The following is a 15,776-nucleotide window of genomic DNA, read 5'->3' as shown; positions in this document are numbered from 1 at the left end:
GATAATCAAAATATCTTTGTTGAGTCGATGTATTAAATAAACTGTTTCAACTTTTATGCTTTTTCTTGGGATTTGCTCACTGTTTATGTATTAAAAAAAATCAGTGCCTCTCTTATATACTAGACTAAAAAATAAATATATGTTAAAAATTCTCAGTAAGACAAAGATAGTAGCCTTGCTTTTGGAACTTAAAATTGATGCTTGCCATCAGCAGTAATTCGCAGTGTAAGTTCTAGCCCGAGAGGTCTCAAAGGTTATTTCTTCTCTGGATACTTCATGGTTCAGAGTATCTAATGGTCTTCAGTTTTGTGTGATTATTGCATTGCTTGCTAGACTGGAGAAGACTTAGTGAACCACACGGTCTCTTAGGCCTAATATTTCAAATTATTAAGATAACTTAAGCATGGTGTAAAAGCAGTCAGTGAGCAAATTAATTGTATTGATATCAGTTGGAGATGTCAGTAAAAATCCGTGTTTCAAATGTAATTTTATTTGATGTTACCTTTACCTGAGAGGAATTTGTCCTTTGGAAGATACCAAATTCAAGGAAGTTGTGGACTTCTTGCTCAAATCTCCATACTGCCCAGAGATCTGCTTTTCTTTGATCTCTGTTTCCCACCATAGCTCAGGGTATCACACAATTGTGTATCTAGTTATACAGAGGTTTTAATTGTAAATTGCAGACTGAAAACTCAGCTCTTCTCCTTCTCTAAGGATTGTTGCATAAAGACTGAGGAACAATCTACCCACAGTCAGTCAAAGGGCTTGTTTTCCTAGTGGCGTTTTTTCGGTTTTGTTTTGTTCAGGAGTTTTTTTTGGGGGGGAGGGGTGGGCAGGTGTGGTGTTTGGTTTGGATTTTTGGTCTTCATAAGAGTTACAGGTGTTACATTGTGCAAGGAACAGTTCCTGGCTAAATAATTATAAGTAACCAAACACTCCATCTGGATTCCAACAAATGTTAGGAAAAGATTTTTTTGGTCCCGTTTACAGGTGCTACTGAAATAAGTATTTTCTTAGACTCTAGGGAAAAACTGAAAATGTTTGCACAAATACCTAATATTATATGTAAAATAAGGTCTTTGCACTCTGTTCTTGAATATGTTTTGAGGATACCTTGCTTCTGTGAGGCCTAGTTTCATTATTCTTGTTCCTCTGACATCCAGTATTCTCTAGTGTCTAGGACTGCAGGGTGTGTAGTTCTCCCTTTCTTCTCAGTCCTTAAGAAAAATCTGACTTGTTTCATGACTCTGGGAGAATACTGAAAGTTTCATTTAATCATTGAAGAAGTTACATTATTGTAATATATTGCTGAAGAACTCCTTGAGATTAAAAGTGTGAACTCACATTTCTGAATGACTTAGCAAGAGTCTTAAGGGGGAAAGATTTTCCCAAGTTTTGTTAATAAAGAGATTTGTCTTCATCAAGGCATTACCTTACTTACCAGTCCATGCATGTTACTCATTTGCTTCGTGTCAGAGGGAAAGAATGGTGGCTATAGTTTCACAGGCTGTGTTAGCACTAGAAAGTAATTGAGACCTGTACCTTTTCAGTAGCTCAGTTCTGGTGGTATTCAGTGATACAGGCTTGACAAGCCCACCCAGGTGAGCAACATAGCTTACTTTAGACTGAAAGCAGCATCTAAGCTGTGCACAAGATGCCCACATTGCACCTACCAAGCAGGGTAGATGAAGTACTGCTGTAACAACTTCATGTTGCTCTCTGAAGCCTCCTCCTGCAAGAAAGGGTGAGATTGCCTAAGACACAAGAGCTTTTATTACATGAATAAATTACTGTGAAATTGAATTCTAATATTATTGCACAAATTTTCGTTTTTAGAATTGTTTTTACAGCAGAATTGTTAGTTTTCTAATTCTCTGTAGGCATCACTATTCACAGTTCACTTTTCAAGTGTTTTTGAATGCAACAGTTGAAAATACCAATTTTCTTTTTAAGATGGTACTGTCATGTCTTTTGATTTCTAATTGTTTTGCTTTACTGTTGCTGTTAAAGGAAAGAAATCCCTTATGATTGTCTGATTTTTTTCTGCATCCTGTAGTGACACTTGATGTGTTTGTGTGCATTTTTCTTCTAATACTTGTCCATGCTTAGTTAGTCCTTCCACTTCCCAAAACTGTACTTAAAATACTTCTAATAGATTGCAAGTATATGAAAAACCATTTGTCTTCTGTCTTCTGCATCTCTTTATTAATTCCCAGCCCAAATTTCCTAAAATCTCAGGGTTTTGCCATGCTTCTAAGTGCTGCTGTAGTCTCTATTTTACTCCCACACCATTGTTCCCTATAGCTTTGCTTACCTTATTATAATGGGATCAGCTTGTTCTGTAGCAGAAATATCACCGTAAAATATCTCTGCATGTAGACCAGCATTGAACTGTTCTCTGAAGTCATATTTATCTAGATTTAGATTTAATTTTTGTTTTCTAAATACTCAAGAAAATGTCTATTCAAAATGTTTCCAGCATTGAGTTGCATTTGCGAGGGTTCTGTAGTCTGTTCCTAAATTAAGAATTGCAGGATTGGAGCTACACGGCTTTGAGTATCTTTTATGACAGGTTATTTGAACTGTATCACATCTGTGGAACATGTTCTAAGTCATTATTGAATCTATCACTTTCCACTGATTCTACAGATGTGAAGAAACTGATGAACAGATATAAAAAATAACATCATCTGGTCACTATAAATGGGTGCTGTAGCAGTCAGAGCTGTTCTAGTGATACAAATTCATTTCTCTGTATCTCCAAAAAGAAACAGGAGCATAGGATTAACGTATATAAACCATAAAACTCATTAACCTTTTCCTAAGCTAAGTTTTTAGTTCATGTAAATTGTCAGGTCTGTGTAGTGTGAAATCCTCAGTGGGCAGATATTTTTTCTCCTTGTGGCTCTATTGAAAAGAATCCACTAGAATTTTTAATGTGTTAGTGCAAACTGTGGTTGCTGTTACTGGAGTCTGAGCTTCAAACTCAAACCCATGATATTTGCTGCATTTTGATGATTTTACCTAAATGATCGAAATACATGACTGTTCTTAACAGTTAGCAGGGAGAGACTTGTAATAATGTCAATTTTAAGTAAAGATAGCAGTATAACTAAATATCACGATAAATAAATCAATACTATCACGGATCAAAGTAAGAAAGAAGCTGTGTAAACCCATGTAACTTGACAGCTCTTAGCCTAGTAGGAGTCTTAGCTCAGCAGTAACTTGTTTGCTTTCTTGGCAGAATCAGAAATGAAAAGCAGCTCAGGGTGTGTGTTCTATAAGATTTCCCTGCAGTTAAGTGGTAATTTGACTCTGCTCAATCGAAAGCCATGGGTTTTTTTGCGCATAAAGGAGAGTACGGGGGAAGAGAAGAGAAGGAAACTTTCTTTGTATGTGTCGTCTTTTTTATTCAATAATAAAATTGCATTTTCAATTCAGCAAAACTGTTTAATAGCCGCTTAACTTGAAAGGAACCTGAATTTAAGTACAGTAAGTTTAGACTGTGTCACTGTTCTGTTTATTCTGGTGCTTTGCAATTTTGTGTTCTAAGGGGTCATAAATTAACTATTTATATCTCAGAATACTCAGACAACCATTAAAGCTAAGGTATTTTAAAATATGAAAAAAAATATGCTTTTGAACGGAGTCCATAGCTTGTAGTGCAAATAAAAGGTGTAAGTGCAGAACTGATTCTGACTGATGAGCTCTAGGAAGCAGATACTGGAATTTATAAAATTCATGGAGGGATAGATATGTATATTTGTATATACAGAAATTCAGTCTGTATTCCAATATCAAATTTAGCTTGGGGTGAGTTGGTTTGTTTTCTTGTTTTCTTAAGCTGCAATGAGCATTCAGACAAATTACTTCATTAACTACTTTGAATTTCCCCCTGAACATGATCCCTGGGATACATTTACAAAAAACCAACAACAACAACCCACCCTTTCCAACATAGCAACAAAAATAATAAAAAAAACCCCAAACTCAAATCCTCCCAAAACCAACCAGCCAACCAAACTTGAATAGAGAAACTGTAGAACTTTAAACAACTATCAATTTTCTGATAATTATATTTGGATGGGGATGGATTTTATTTCAGAATCAATCCTAAGTACAGCCATCAGTATACAATCAGATTTGTTGGTGACTAGGTATAGAAAATAAATGGTTTGGTACCACTGCACAAATCAGTCGTCTCAGTTCACATGCTACTAATACATGACTTTTTTTCCACTTTAGAGATGAAGAAGTTTCCTGCCGTATAAAGGTGTTACTGTCCTTTGAAAAGTTCTTAGTTTCTGTAAGTTCTGTAGTTCTTAGTTTCTTTAGTTTCCCCTTCTCTGAATGTATTAATTATTGTTTAAAAAACATGGTACATAAATAAGAATTTTATTCTCCTGAACTATTTTAAAGACATGGGCAGAATTCATGCATGATGACTTCAACATTATGAATTCATATGTTTGTATTTCAGTATTGATGAGGAGAGGTGATGGAGTTGACTTGAAAGAAGAATAAAATTCACCTTGGAAAATGGACTCTCATACCATTTTTTTGAGCAATTACTTTACTTCTAAACATAATTTGAAAAACAATACATCTGGCAAAAAAAGCTATGCTGACGGTGGGATTTTTGGGCATGCTTTTCACAGGTGTAAAAGATTTGCAGGCAGTCCTCAGCCTGAAGGTCTTGTTATTGCTGCAGCATAATGGACTTAAGCTGTCTTCACTGGGTGACCACTGGGATATGATTGAGTGTAAATACTTGAGGCAGGCTCCACCAGCTGAGAAATAATCTCAGTTTGAAAGAGTGGACTTTTGGAAGTCTTTTCATTGGTCTTGTGGATCAGTGAAGTTGTGCTCTCTTTTTGTAACATTCATCTCCTGGGTGATGAAAGCCCAGCCAGTGTTGCTGTCCTCGTGCAGGGAGTTCATCCAAACAAAATGCAAAGGGATATGTGCTGCCTGTCATTGTGGTGGTGGTTGTTAATCAGCAACACATGCTTACTGTATTTTTCTCTGAAAGTTTTCTGTTGGCCAGTGAGAAGTTACGAATGATTTTGGGGGCTGAAAAGGTAGCAAATGGATACCAGCAAATACATGCTTTGTTGCATTGTGGTGAGAAAAGAACAGATAATGTGCACTGTAGTTGAGACTAGTCCCTCCCAAAAAAGTGGTGGGTTTGGGAGGTCTGGGTCCGTATTACTGTACTGCCTTGTGTGAATAAGAAGCTCAGATTGTGGTCTGGCACAAAGGTTTTCATGGTGTGTCCTTTCACTCTGCTTTTACTGCGGACTCACGGAACTTAATACTGAGAAGCGTGTTGTTAGAAGCCTAGAGATTTGCATATACAGGAGAAATCTCTGAGGGATCACAGATTTTAAAAGCTTGGGTTTTTTTCCACATCCCAACTTACACCTGAATAACTAGAATACTGAACGGACTCATAGGAGCTCTACATATTCTTTTTAATTTCTATGGGGTTGTGGTTGATACTGAAAAATTTTCACAAAGGCTGAGAAACTGTTAAGCATCCAACACTTAACTCAGTATGCAGTTATTCTTAGAGAATAACTAAAATGATTCTAAGATTATTTGAGAGATGTTGTGTTATTACTAGAAAGAAAATAATTAGTAGCTGTTGGGGAAGATGAATCAGGGAAACCTTATAAATGTGATTGCTTAGCAAAAGATTCTGAAAATATGAAACCTATAATCGAAATAGAAATGAAAGCTTACTTTGAGTTGTAGGATACTGAGTCTTAGTTACTATATAACCTGAAAACAACGGTCTAGGTAGCTGAAGGAGAATCCCTTTTGATTGAACAATACCTTTCTGCTGACTAAGGGATCCAAAGGTCAATGTAGCAAAACAGAAAAGTCTAAAGAGTAGTTTTTAGAGTTTAAAATATAACACAGTATGGTAATGTAGTACTTCTTATAGGCTGTATGTAGATTCTATAAGATTTTGTGTTTTGTATTGGTTGGTCACTGGAATAAGTGGACCACCTTACTGGTGGTTGGAATATTCATCACAAAAGGAGATATAATGTATTGTAACAAGGACCTCGCTCTCTTCCCCCTACTCTTGCTCTCTCTCGCTCTTATCCCCGCTCTCTTGCCCCACCACCTTGCTCTTTCGCTCTCTTCTCTCTTAGCTCTTACCCTCCTATTCTTTCTCCCTCTCTCTTTGGGACTTCCCTTCCGCCGAGGCTGGTGGCTGAAGGCAAGGCCCTTTTACCCATGACCTTTGCAATAAAACCACATGTTCGAGAGTATCTCAGGGTAGCAGAGTTCCTTGTCCCTGACATCCTCGGATGCCCCTACAAGTAGTGAATTCTGTTGTTACATGGGTGTAGTCACGTGTATGTCACGTAATCGCAGCTGTTCTGTGTTGGTTTTGTCAATGAATCAAGTGTGGGAACTGCTCTACATTAGTACCTTTTGTTTGAAACACACCTGCATTTGCATCATCATTTATCCTGTCTGCAGAACTTGAAAGTAATATGAAAAAAATCAGGTGTAACAACTACTTAGAAGAAGAAAAAGTAGTCATTAGAAAATAAATGTTTACCTTTTATTTTTAGGTCAGAAGACTTGTCTCCACTTACATGGTATCTTCCCTTACCTCTATGTACCATACGATGGTATTGGACAGCATCCAGAGTGCTACCTTCGTCAAGTGGCGTTCAGCATTGACAGGGCGCTCAATGTGGCTCTAGGCAATCCATCTTCTACTGTTCAACATGTTTTCAAAGTGTCATTAGTGTCTGGAATGTAAGTATGGCCTGTCAGGAGTTTTGGTTGTTTGTTTTGAGTAGTTTTTTTGCAGTTGTACTACACAGAAGCACTTTGTATTTGGATGATTGCACTGCTGATCCTTTTTCATTCCCCAACCATACAGGGGAATGTCTTCATACAGGGCTGTACAACTTCCAAATAACTCTTCTCACTTGCTTTGACTTTAACATAGTTAACAGGTTTTCCCAAAAAGCCTTCTTGACTCAACCTTTTTTTCCTAAATTTATCCTAATATCTATAATTTTGGAAAATCTGTTATTCTTAGCTTTTTCTGTCTCTGTTGTTAGAGCAGTACTTTCCATGAAACATTTTCTACCTCTCTGGGTTATTCTAGGTTCCCTGAGGCCAAGCATGTCTTGCAGGACCTTGATTCTTGGTTGGTTTTTTTTTTGGTTTTTTGGTTCATGTGCAATGGCCCTCACAGAGACTCTCAAATTATGTTTATCTGTCTGATTCTTACAGCAGCACAGGCCAGGAAGTGAAGGCTCTTAAACATACACTTATTAATCTGTCAAGATGACCATTGTGTTTCATTTGGTGTAGCTTTCCATATTCCATGTTAGCATTTTAAGGATTCTATTAGTTAATTTTTATTTAACTTGCATAACCAAGGGCTAAAAAATAAATCAAATCATAGTGAATAATAGGAAAATATCCTGGAAGAGCACAGGTAATCAAGGTACATGCATTCAGTTTTTCATCTTCAAAACAATGTAAATGCTGATTTTCAGTGCTGTGCAATACTATGTTTTATTTGCTTTTTTCATGATTTTCTGAAATACATTCTTTTTAATTGTTAGCTGTAGGAAGATAATATTTCTGTTGCCAGCCAGTTTTGATGGCTTCTAGATATTGTGAGTAAAGTGGCTGCAGTAACTTGCTTTTTTTTTCAATCAGAACTTTCTGTTGTTTTTACAGTAACAAAAAGTCACCTACCAAATTTCTTGATGTTGTTTTTTTGTGAGAACTATGTACACTATAGTATAGCTGTTCATCTCGGTAGTGAAAGCTGGGCAGGGTAAACTGTTGATGACAATCTTTACTTGAGTAAGTGAGAAAAGAACAGGTCTAAATTAGGAGAACCTGCTTCTTTTTCACCTCTCTTGCCTTAGAATATCAGAACAATCATTACTCGGAGTCAGCTGCTCATTGCCTTAAAGCAGCATACGAGTGTTTCAGGTATTTTGTTTGTTTGCCTAAGTGGCTAATGGGGAAGACCTAAATGAAACACATCTTCATCTTTACCTGGGTAGATAGACAAGCTTATTTAAATATTATATTAAAATGTCATTGAATAAATGCCACAGCATAACTGGCTAGCTTCTTGCTTTTATTTCTTTCTCTCCAGGCCTTTTTATGGTTACCATGAAAAGGAGAGACAGTTTATGAAGATTTATCTTTACAATCCTGCAATGGTAAAAAGGTAAGGATGTGGAAGTACGAAGTTCTGTCTGATTTCCTTATATCTAGAATTAAAAAGTCAGGTTTGAAACAAGATTCACCAGTAGCTTAACAAAATAAAAGCTCCAAAATTATTGTCTCATGGTTTTCAAAACACTTTAAAATTTGCCAATACTCTTTTAAAGCAGTAGAAGGTTAGGAAATCAATACCAAAACATACCTGCATTTAGTTGTTCTGTGTTTACTGTAATTTGTGAACACTTAAACAAATTTCCATCAGCTTACTTTTCCTGTAATTCTTAAGGAAAACAATGTAGCTGTCTTTCATATGGCTTCATTCCATCTATTAAGAAGTAAATTTTGGTAGGTTTTAATTCCAGTAAAAACTACTACATCTAATATTTACTTGGAAAACTGAATAGCTTTTGTTATTAGACAGATTCTCTATTTCTCAATAGAGTAATGTTCTGTTAAATGAAAGGGCTGTTGATTTCAATGTTACTGTCAAAGTAGATGCAGTAAATTCAGGAATAAATAAAGAGGAATTATTTGCCAAGCATAAACTGAAATCTATTGAGTGTGTACTATTACATACTGTAACTTTTTTTTAAAGGCCCAATACATGATCATAAGACAGGATTGTCTGATATTTCTTCTAGGTAGGCAAGTGAAATTTTGCATGATTTATAATTTCTGTATTAATGTATGACAGGACAATTGTTTCAAAATTTGGATCTTCTCACATTTGAATTGCTCCTATCCAAATAAGGACTGACGCTTCACTTAAATAATTCTTTTTTTCTGTATGAAACTTTATTTTTAATCCCAGTTTGTTGCATTTAGAAGTGCTTAGCACTTTCCTTTGTTGTATAATTGTATACTATTTATTTGAGGTAAACTTATTGTACCAGTTTATCGTTATCCAAATACTTAGGGTTATTTTTTAATGTGTAGCTGTTTAACAGAGAGGGTTTGTCCTTCTGCAGAGTTTTAAAATATTGCTTCTGAGTATACAGTATATAGCTTGAAAACCATGAAGGACATGTATCACATATATATGTCAACAAGAACCAAAGAGACTTTCAAACTTCTTACTGGTGTGTAGCTGCCACAGCTGTTCTGTTGAAAGATTTCCATGGCCTATAGTGGCTTTTGGATCATTTGCAGGAATAGAATATTGCAGAACTTTTTTCAAGAGTTCTGTGTTTTTTAACCTGAAGAATTCAAGTCTCTTTTGCAACTAACACCCAAATATTGTATCATTATTACCAGAGATCATTTTTGTTCATCTGTTATTGTGAAAACACAGTTCTTAAGTTAAAAATACAACTAAAGCAAAATTTAAAATGTCTAAGTATTCTGTATTTTGATAAAGTCAAATATCAATATTTTTGTACTGAAACAATTTTTAATTTATTTCTTTGTCTTTTAGAGTTTGTGAGCTTCTGCAAGGTGGAGCCATAATGAACAAATCTTATCAGCCTCATGAAGCCCATATTCCCTACCTCCTCCAACTCTTTATAGACTACAATTTATATGGAATGAATTTAATAAACCTGGCTGCTGTCAAATTCAGAAGGGCAAGGAGAAAAAGTAAGGTGTTTATTTCTTAAGACCAAATAATTGTTTTGAAGGCTAAAAACTACCATTTTGACCAAGATGTCACTACCTGTCAGGCTTTTGCTTTATTTTGGCTGAATGAGTATTGTGTAGTTTCCCTGAAGTTTGCTTTCTGTGTCAAAATAAAAAGTCCATATGTAATTTTTTTTCCTTTTTATGCCTCTGTGTGGGGATTGAGGAGGATCCTGCTTCCTGAAATGAGATGCTGTATATCAAGAAACACATGTTCTGTCAGCAATGCAACTGTGACTATTTCACAAGATGACCACATCTCTTTTGTAGAAGATGGAAAATTGTTGATATTTACTTAAAGAATTGACATAAAAGATAGCATAATAATACTGTTGCTTTATTTTTTTGTGGTTTTGATTCTTACGTCGCTTCAAATTTTTTTGTTTTTGTTTTTGCAGTAGTGTCTTTACAATATTATGACTAATGATTTTGCTCTGATGACAGTCAGTGTTCTTAATTAAAATGCTTGTGCTTGTGCTAAAGTCATTAGCTCTAAGGTAAAAAATGAATTATTAGTTTGTGAGCAAAGGAGACATTTTAAAAAATTAATTTGGCATTTAGGATGTACACACTGACATAAAAATTAAGTTTGGTGGGAACATCCTCAATTCTTCTAAATTCTTCATTATAGAGGAGGTATAACAGTAGAAAAGCAGCCTTTGATATGTAACATTTCATAAAATAAGTATTGTTTGCTTAAATCATAATTATTCCCACAGCTAGAGCAAAAGTTGAAAGGAATGGTGAAATATCTTTCTGTAAAAGCACTGAGCAATAATCATGCTGAATTTCCTCCCTATTTTTATGCATGTATATTCAGATGGCAGTAGATTAGCCCATGGAGTTGTATAACTAATTCTTGTTTAACGGAAAATACTCTTTTCATACGCAACCATATGCCACACTTCTTGCTAGTGTCAGAACTGTAGGAAGGCAAAAGCTCTGCCATAGACAGACCATCTTCAGGATTTTCAGTCCTGAGGAAGTATAGTCAGACCTTTAGTCTTTCAAATATTCAAATTAGCCTTCTGAAAACATGCAATGTGATTGGATCAAATAGTTACTTCCATTCTTTTTCCATAGCTCTTTTTTTCCTCTCTTTCACATAATAGATGAACAACATAAGCCTGTTCATACTCTCCTTCATCAGTTACATTTAAGGATGAGACCTAAGTCTTGAATGGCAACAAGGGGGTGCAAGAGGAGCATGGGCTGAGACCAGTGGACTTTATTCTTATAGGGAAGAATCCAATAAAATAAAAAGAAAAAAATGACACTGCCTTGTCTGGCTTGATCAGATGCTGGCTACAGTGCTCCTAGGAAGATTCATTCTGCTTTGCATGGCTCCGCATCCCACATGCATCAGTAGGCTGCCTCAGTCTATTGGAGTCCCCAGGCACAGGATCACTGTCTATTGCTCCTGGCACAGCAGCCAAGCAACAAATGGTTTGTCCCTGGTGCAGCCTTACAGAGGCACTGCTGTCAAGAGCCTGTCCTTGTACAGCAACCCTCTCTGAGCTCAGACTGTAGGAGTGGTGTAGAAGGCACAGCCTCTGCTTACACCTGACACACTTTACCTGCCTGTTCCTCAGCCTCGGTGTTGTGGGAGTGTGCATTCCTTTCAGTCAGGTATAGCAGGCCAGGCCAAATATTGTTTCTTAGACAGCAGCAGAAGCCTTTGCCAAAAACCGTGCAGCAAACACTTACCTTACTTCCCTTGCAGACGATGATATAAAAATGAGTCTGGCAATTAATGTGTTTATTTGTCAGTGAAAGCAAGCAGCCTCAGGAGTCTGTTCATAGTGGTGTTTTTCTCACTGAGATCAGTTGGTCTTTTTGAAGGCTGAGAGTGGTCAGCATGCAGATTTCTAGTAGCAGGAATATTCTGCCTTCATCAGCTTGTATCTAGAAGGTGCAGCAGTTCATTTTCTTAAGTCCTTGCTTTATGGGCTGTGAAGAAGGCTGCCTATTCATTCATGCACCACATAACACTGTAACCATTGCAAAACTTTTATTTTCAGTAGCTGAATCTGGTTCTGTAATATGACTCCTGGAAGACCTTGATATGTCATTGCTACTGTCTTTAAAGATCTTATATCAAGAGAAGGGGAATATCAAGTGTCTTTAAATTCCTGTCCCTATGATTAACTTTACTGAAGAAATAAACTGATACAGGAATTTGAGCCTTGATTTTTAGAAGTATAGGAAAATAGCAATGATAAGGAATAAAAAAGGGAATAATGCACTGAAACTTCTGGGGTGTGGTATTTGAAATGCATATAATTTTTAAAAGTAATAGTATATATTTACCAGTTGGCCTACCAGTTTGCATAGCTGCTGTGAGATGTATTGTTCTTTAAAATATACAACTATTCAGTGTTAAAATAATCAAATTGCAGATGAAAAATAACAAGACATGTTTCCATGCATAGTTAGCTTACAATTTAGAATGGAGAATTAGGTGATGTGCCACACAATAAAAACACGGCTGTGTTTCTTCCCGGACTAGCTGCCCAGGACAAGTCATCACTTCTGAACAGCACAGACAATAAGGTGTGGTAGGTTTGAGCTGGATCTGTGCAAATGGGATCAGATATTTTGTGTTGCCTTTCCAGAATCACCTGCTTAGGCATCAGAGTGCATAGACTGTAACAGCACAGGTGTGACTGAAACATGAGCTGGCTTTGCACGAGCACAAGAGTGTCTTTTCACCCCACTTGAATGCCACATCTTTGTGCCATGTCAGTACACTTAAGGGTCTGATGTAGGGGCAGGGTTTGCAGGAACCTAGTCTGGATGCAGTAAGCTTGGTCTGGAACATATGAAATTAATCGTGCTTGCTTCTCTTTGTAGCTTCTAAGGTTCTTTTGGCATGGTGCCTGCCAGTTGCTTCTGTAGTAACTTAGGGCTTTTTCCTTCAGGAGGTATCCCTAAACCTAATATTCCAAGTAGTGGATTTCACATTGGCAATACTATTATGAAGTTTATAGAACAAAAATACATGTTCTAATAAATACTTAATTACAGAAGACCTCTGACAATTGAGTTAATGCAGAAGTGTTTGCTATTGCTGAAAGGTAATAAATTTAATACTGAAAACTGCTAGTGCATGACACCAGCATAGCTGAGAAAATTCAAGGTTGAGCTGGTATTTCAGGTAGAAGTGGGAAACAGAGTAATTTTCAAAGTCTCCTCCCATTCTGCCTCCCTCCAACTCCATTCCTGGGCCTTTTTCTTTCTCGTGCCATATCCTGTGTATATTGTCTTTCATTTCTCTGAAGACTGAGGATTCAGGTGGAGACCTCAAGGGAGGTAGGAATTCTTCAGAGACGACTTCACCATTGACTTTGGAGCACTCGTCCTTACACGGAGACCTTTGATCAAACTTAGAGTGTTTTCTTTATTTGTAGGTCAGACAATGTCTGCCTTCATTGCAGGTTTCCACTTACTGCTACTACCATTGTATCTCGAATGTATTGTATGTTCTCTTCCAGCTCACAAATAAGAAAAAGGAAGAGTGTGAAGTAGAATTTAGTGTTTTCTTTGGCTTCTAATTTCCATTAGAGTTTGAACTGTGGACCCAGGAAATTCTGAAGTTTACATCAGACTTTATGATTTATTTTGAAATTTTGATGAACAGGAGAAGATTGAATTTAGGCTAAGATATGACTAGAATGCAACAAATGTAGTTGGAATGATGTCAGTGTGTTGGAAGTATATATATTTTTTATATCTTGTCTATGTGTTAGAAAATTAGATCATTTATATGATAGCATAGTTAATGGGTGAAGGCGATATGCAGTGCTATTTTTTCTTTAGGAGCAAGTGGACTGGTAATATTAAATAATAAATGCAGTTATATAATGGTATTTGTAAAAAATATTGCCACATAAATTAATTAATTTCTCATTCTACATTTTTCCCTAGGTGATACATCAGGTGTAAGTAAACATCATAGAACTCATTTGCCAGAGAATTCAAGCAACGTATCTTTCACTGAATGGGAAGAAGATGAAATACCAAGGTCAGCATCCCAGGTTTTTCTGCTGTATGCCATATGTTCCTATATACATCAATCTGCATGTAATACAGAGTGCCAGTCTCTCATTTAAAGAACTCTTAAATGTTTTACATGTTTTAAAAAAAGTGATTATGTGACACAAATTATCATTATTTAGTTTCTCTGTATAGTGTTGGTCACCTGACACTTTGTGGTTTGTGATTATAAAAGTCCAGCTGGGAAATAATGGGCAAAATTCGACTTTCTGGGTTTTGGAATGATGACTTTGATGAAGAATTAAGCAAGCTTAATAGTTATAGAGAATATTTACACATCAGTTCACAGATTGTGTTTTTGTAATCATCCTTAACTAATGTGACCTCACTGATGAGGCCACATCTCAAACCTCTGTTTGATTCTGGGCCCCTCAGTACACAAAGGACACTGAGGGGCTGGAATGAGTCCAGAGAAGGGCAGTGAAGCTGGTGAAGGGTCTGGAGCACAAGTCCTGTGAGAAGCAGCTGAGGGAGGTGGAGTTGTTTAGCCTGGAGAAAAGGAGGCTCAGGAGTGACCTTACTGCTCTCTGCAACTCCCTGAAAGGAGGTTTTAGCCCGATGAGGGTCAGTCTTTTCTCCCATGTAACAAGTGAGAAGACCAAATAAAATGGCCTGATAAGAGGCAAGTAATAAATAATAATAGTAATAATAAACAATAAATAATTTACATTAATACAGAATAATTAAAATAATAAACAATAAAGTGTCAGGGGAGGTTTAGATTGAATACTAGTTTCTTCACTGAAGCCGTGGTCAGGTATTGGAATAGACTACCCAGGAAGTGGTAGAATCTCTTGGAAGTGGTCAAAAAATATGTGGATGTTGTGCTTGGGGGACATGGTTTAGCATTGCTAGATTAATAGTTGGATTTGATGATCTTGGAGGACTTCTCCAACTTTAAATGACTGATTCTATGAACAGCGTGTTATTAGAGAATTTCGGTTTGTCCATTTCAAATGATAGCTACATAAGAAACTCAGCTTAGAATTTTCATCTCTGTCTCCCATGCTTTTCTTTTTTTCTTGGCAGTTCCTACTCTACAGTTTGTAATTTGTCATCATTTTACATCTATAGTGTCCTGGTTTAGGGCAAATTTGGGAGGAAACCTCTGAATGAGGTCCCTCTAGAAAGCAAATTCAAGCAGCCCCTCCCCCAACTGGTTTGGGAAAAGATTTCCTTGCAGAAAAGTGGAAAAAACTGATAATTCAACAAGCAAAATATTCATAAGCATTTAAAAAAAAAATAAACAATAAAACCTCTCACTGTTCTGAAGAGATGGCAAGTTCAGAAAGTCCTTGTTGTGGGGCGTAGCTCAGCTCACTCAGTCTTTCATCAGTCCCTCCAGCGCTGGAAAATGCCACATCTTGGGCCTCAGTGGGCCACAGGGTGTGAACTCCTGGTGTTTTTCTGGAGTTTCAGTCCAGAGCAGGCTGAGCAGTTCCGAGAAAATGGAAAGCCACAGTCTGGGGAACTTCTCTGCCTCAGCTGAAAAAAAAATCTAACTGTAAGCAAAGGAGAGCTCTCTCCTGCTGTCTTTGCTGCAAACACAGTCCAGGGGCGGAATGTGGAGGAGTGAGAGCACTTTCTGAAAACAAACAGCACACTTCTTCTCTCCCCCCCTTCACTCTCGGAACCAGTCTGAAAGGTGCAGAGCTTAATATCCAACATAAACAGAACAGACAACTGGGGATACAAGCATCATAAAGTCACCCCAGGACATAGAACAAAATGGAATATTTCTGGAATTTTGGGGGGTTTGTGGGCAGAGTTGGGGAAGGGAGAGAAACAGTATCTGAAGCTACTTTGATTTGTACAGTTTATCTGCAGCAAGTTCATTCTTTAAAGCCATTTGCTAATGCTTGGTAGGTCTTTCTGTC

At 36.9% G+C, this 15,776-nt stretch overlaps 1 protein-coding gene across 1 annotated transcript in view; it reads left to right on the top strand.

The window, feature by feature from the left end:
• REV3L (REV3 like, DNA directed polymerase zeta catalytic subunit) overlaps positions 1 to 15,776 on the top strand; it is a 112,345-nt gene that overhangs the window by 34,017 nt on the left and 62,552 nt on the right. The window contains exons 2-5 of the mRNA XM_066315252.1: positions 6,597 to 6,786; positions 8,159 to 8,233; positions 9,644 to 9,804; positions 13,771 to 13,867. Of these exons, the coding sequence (XP_066171349.1) occupies positions 6,597 to 6,786; positions 8,159 to 8,233; positions 9,644 to 9,804; positions 13,771 to 13,867 (523 nt within the window). The remainder of the gene's footprint in view (positions 1 to 6,596; positions 6,787 to 8,158; positions 8,234 to 9,643; positions 9,805 to 13,770; positions 13,868 to 15,776) is intronic.

This window comes from Sylvia atricapilla, chromosome 3 (assembly GCF_009819655.1).
Source record: "Sylvia atricapilla isolate bSylAtr1 chromosome 3, bSylAtr1.pri, whole genome shotgun sequence".
Lineage (NCBI taxonomy): Eukaryota > Metazoa > Chordata > Aves > Passeriformes > Sylviidae > Sylvia > Sylvia atricapilla.
The sequence above is the reverse complement of the archived record's forward strand: the minus strand, read 5'-3'. Positions and strand labels throughout refer to the sequence as shown.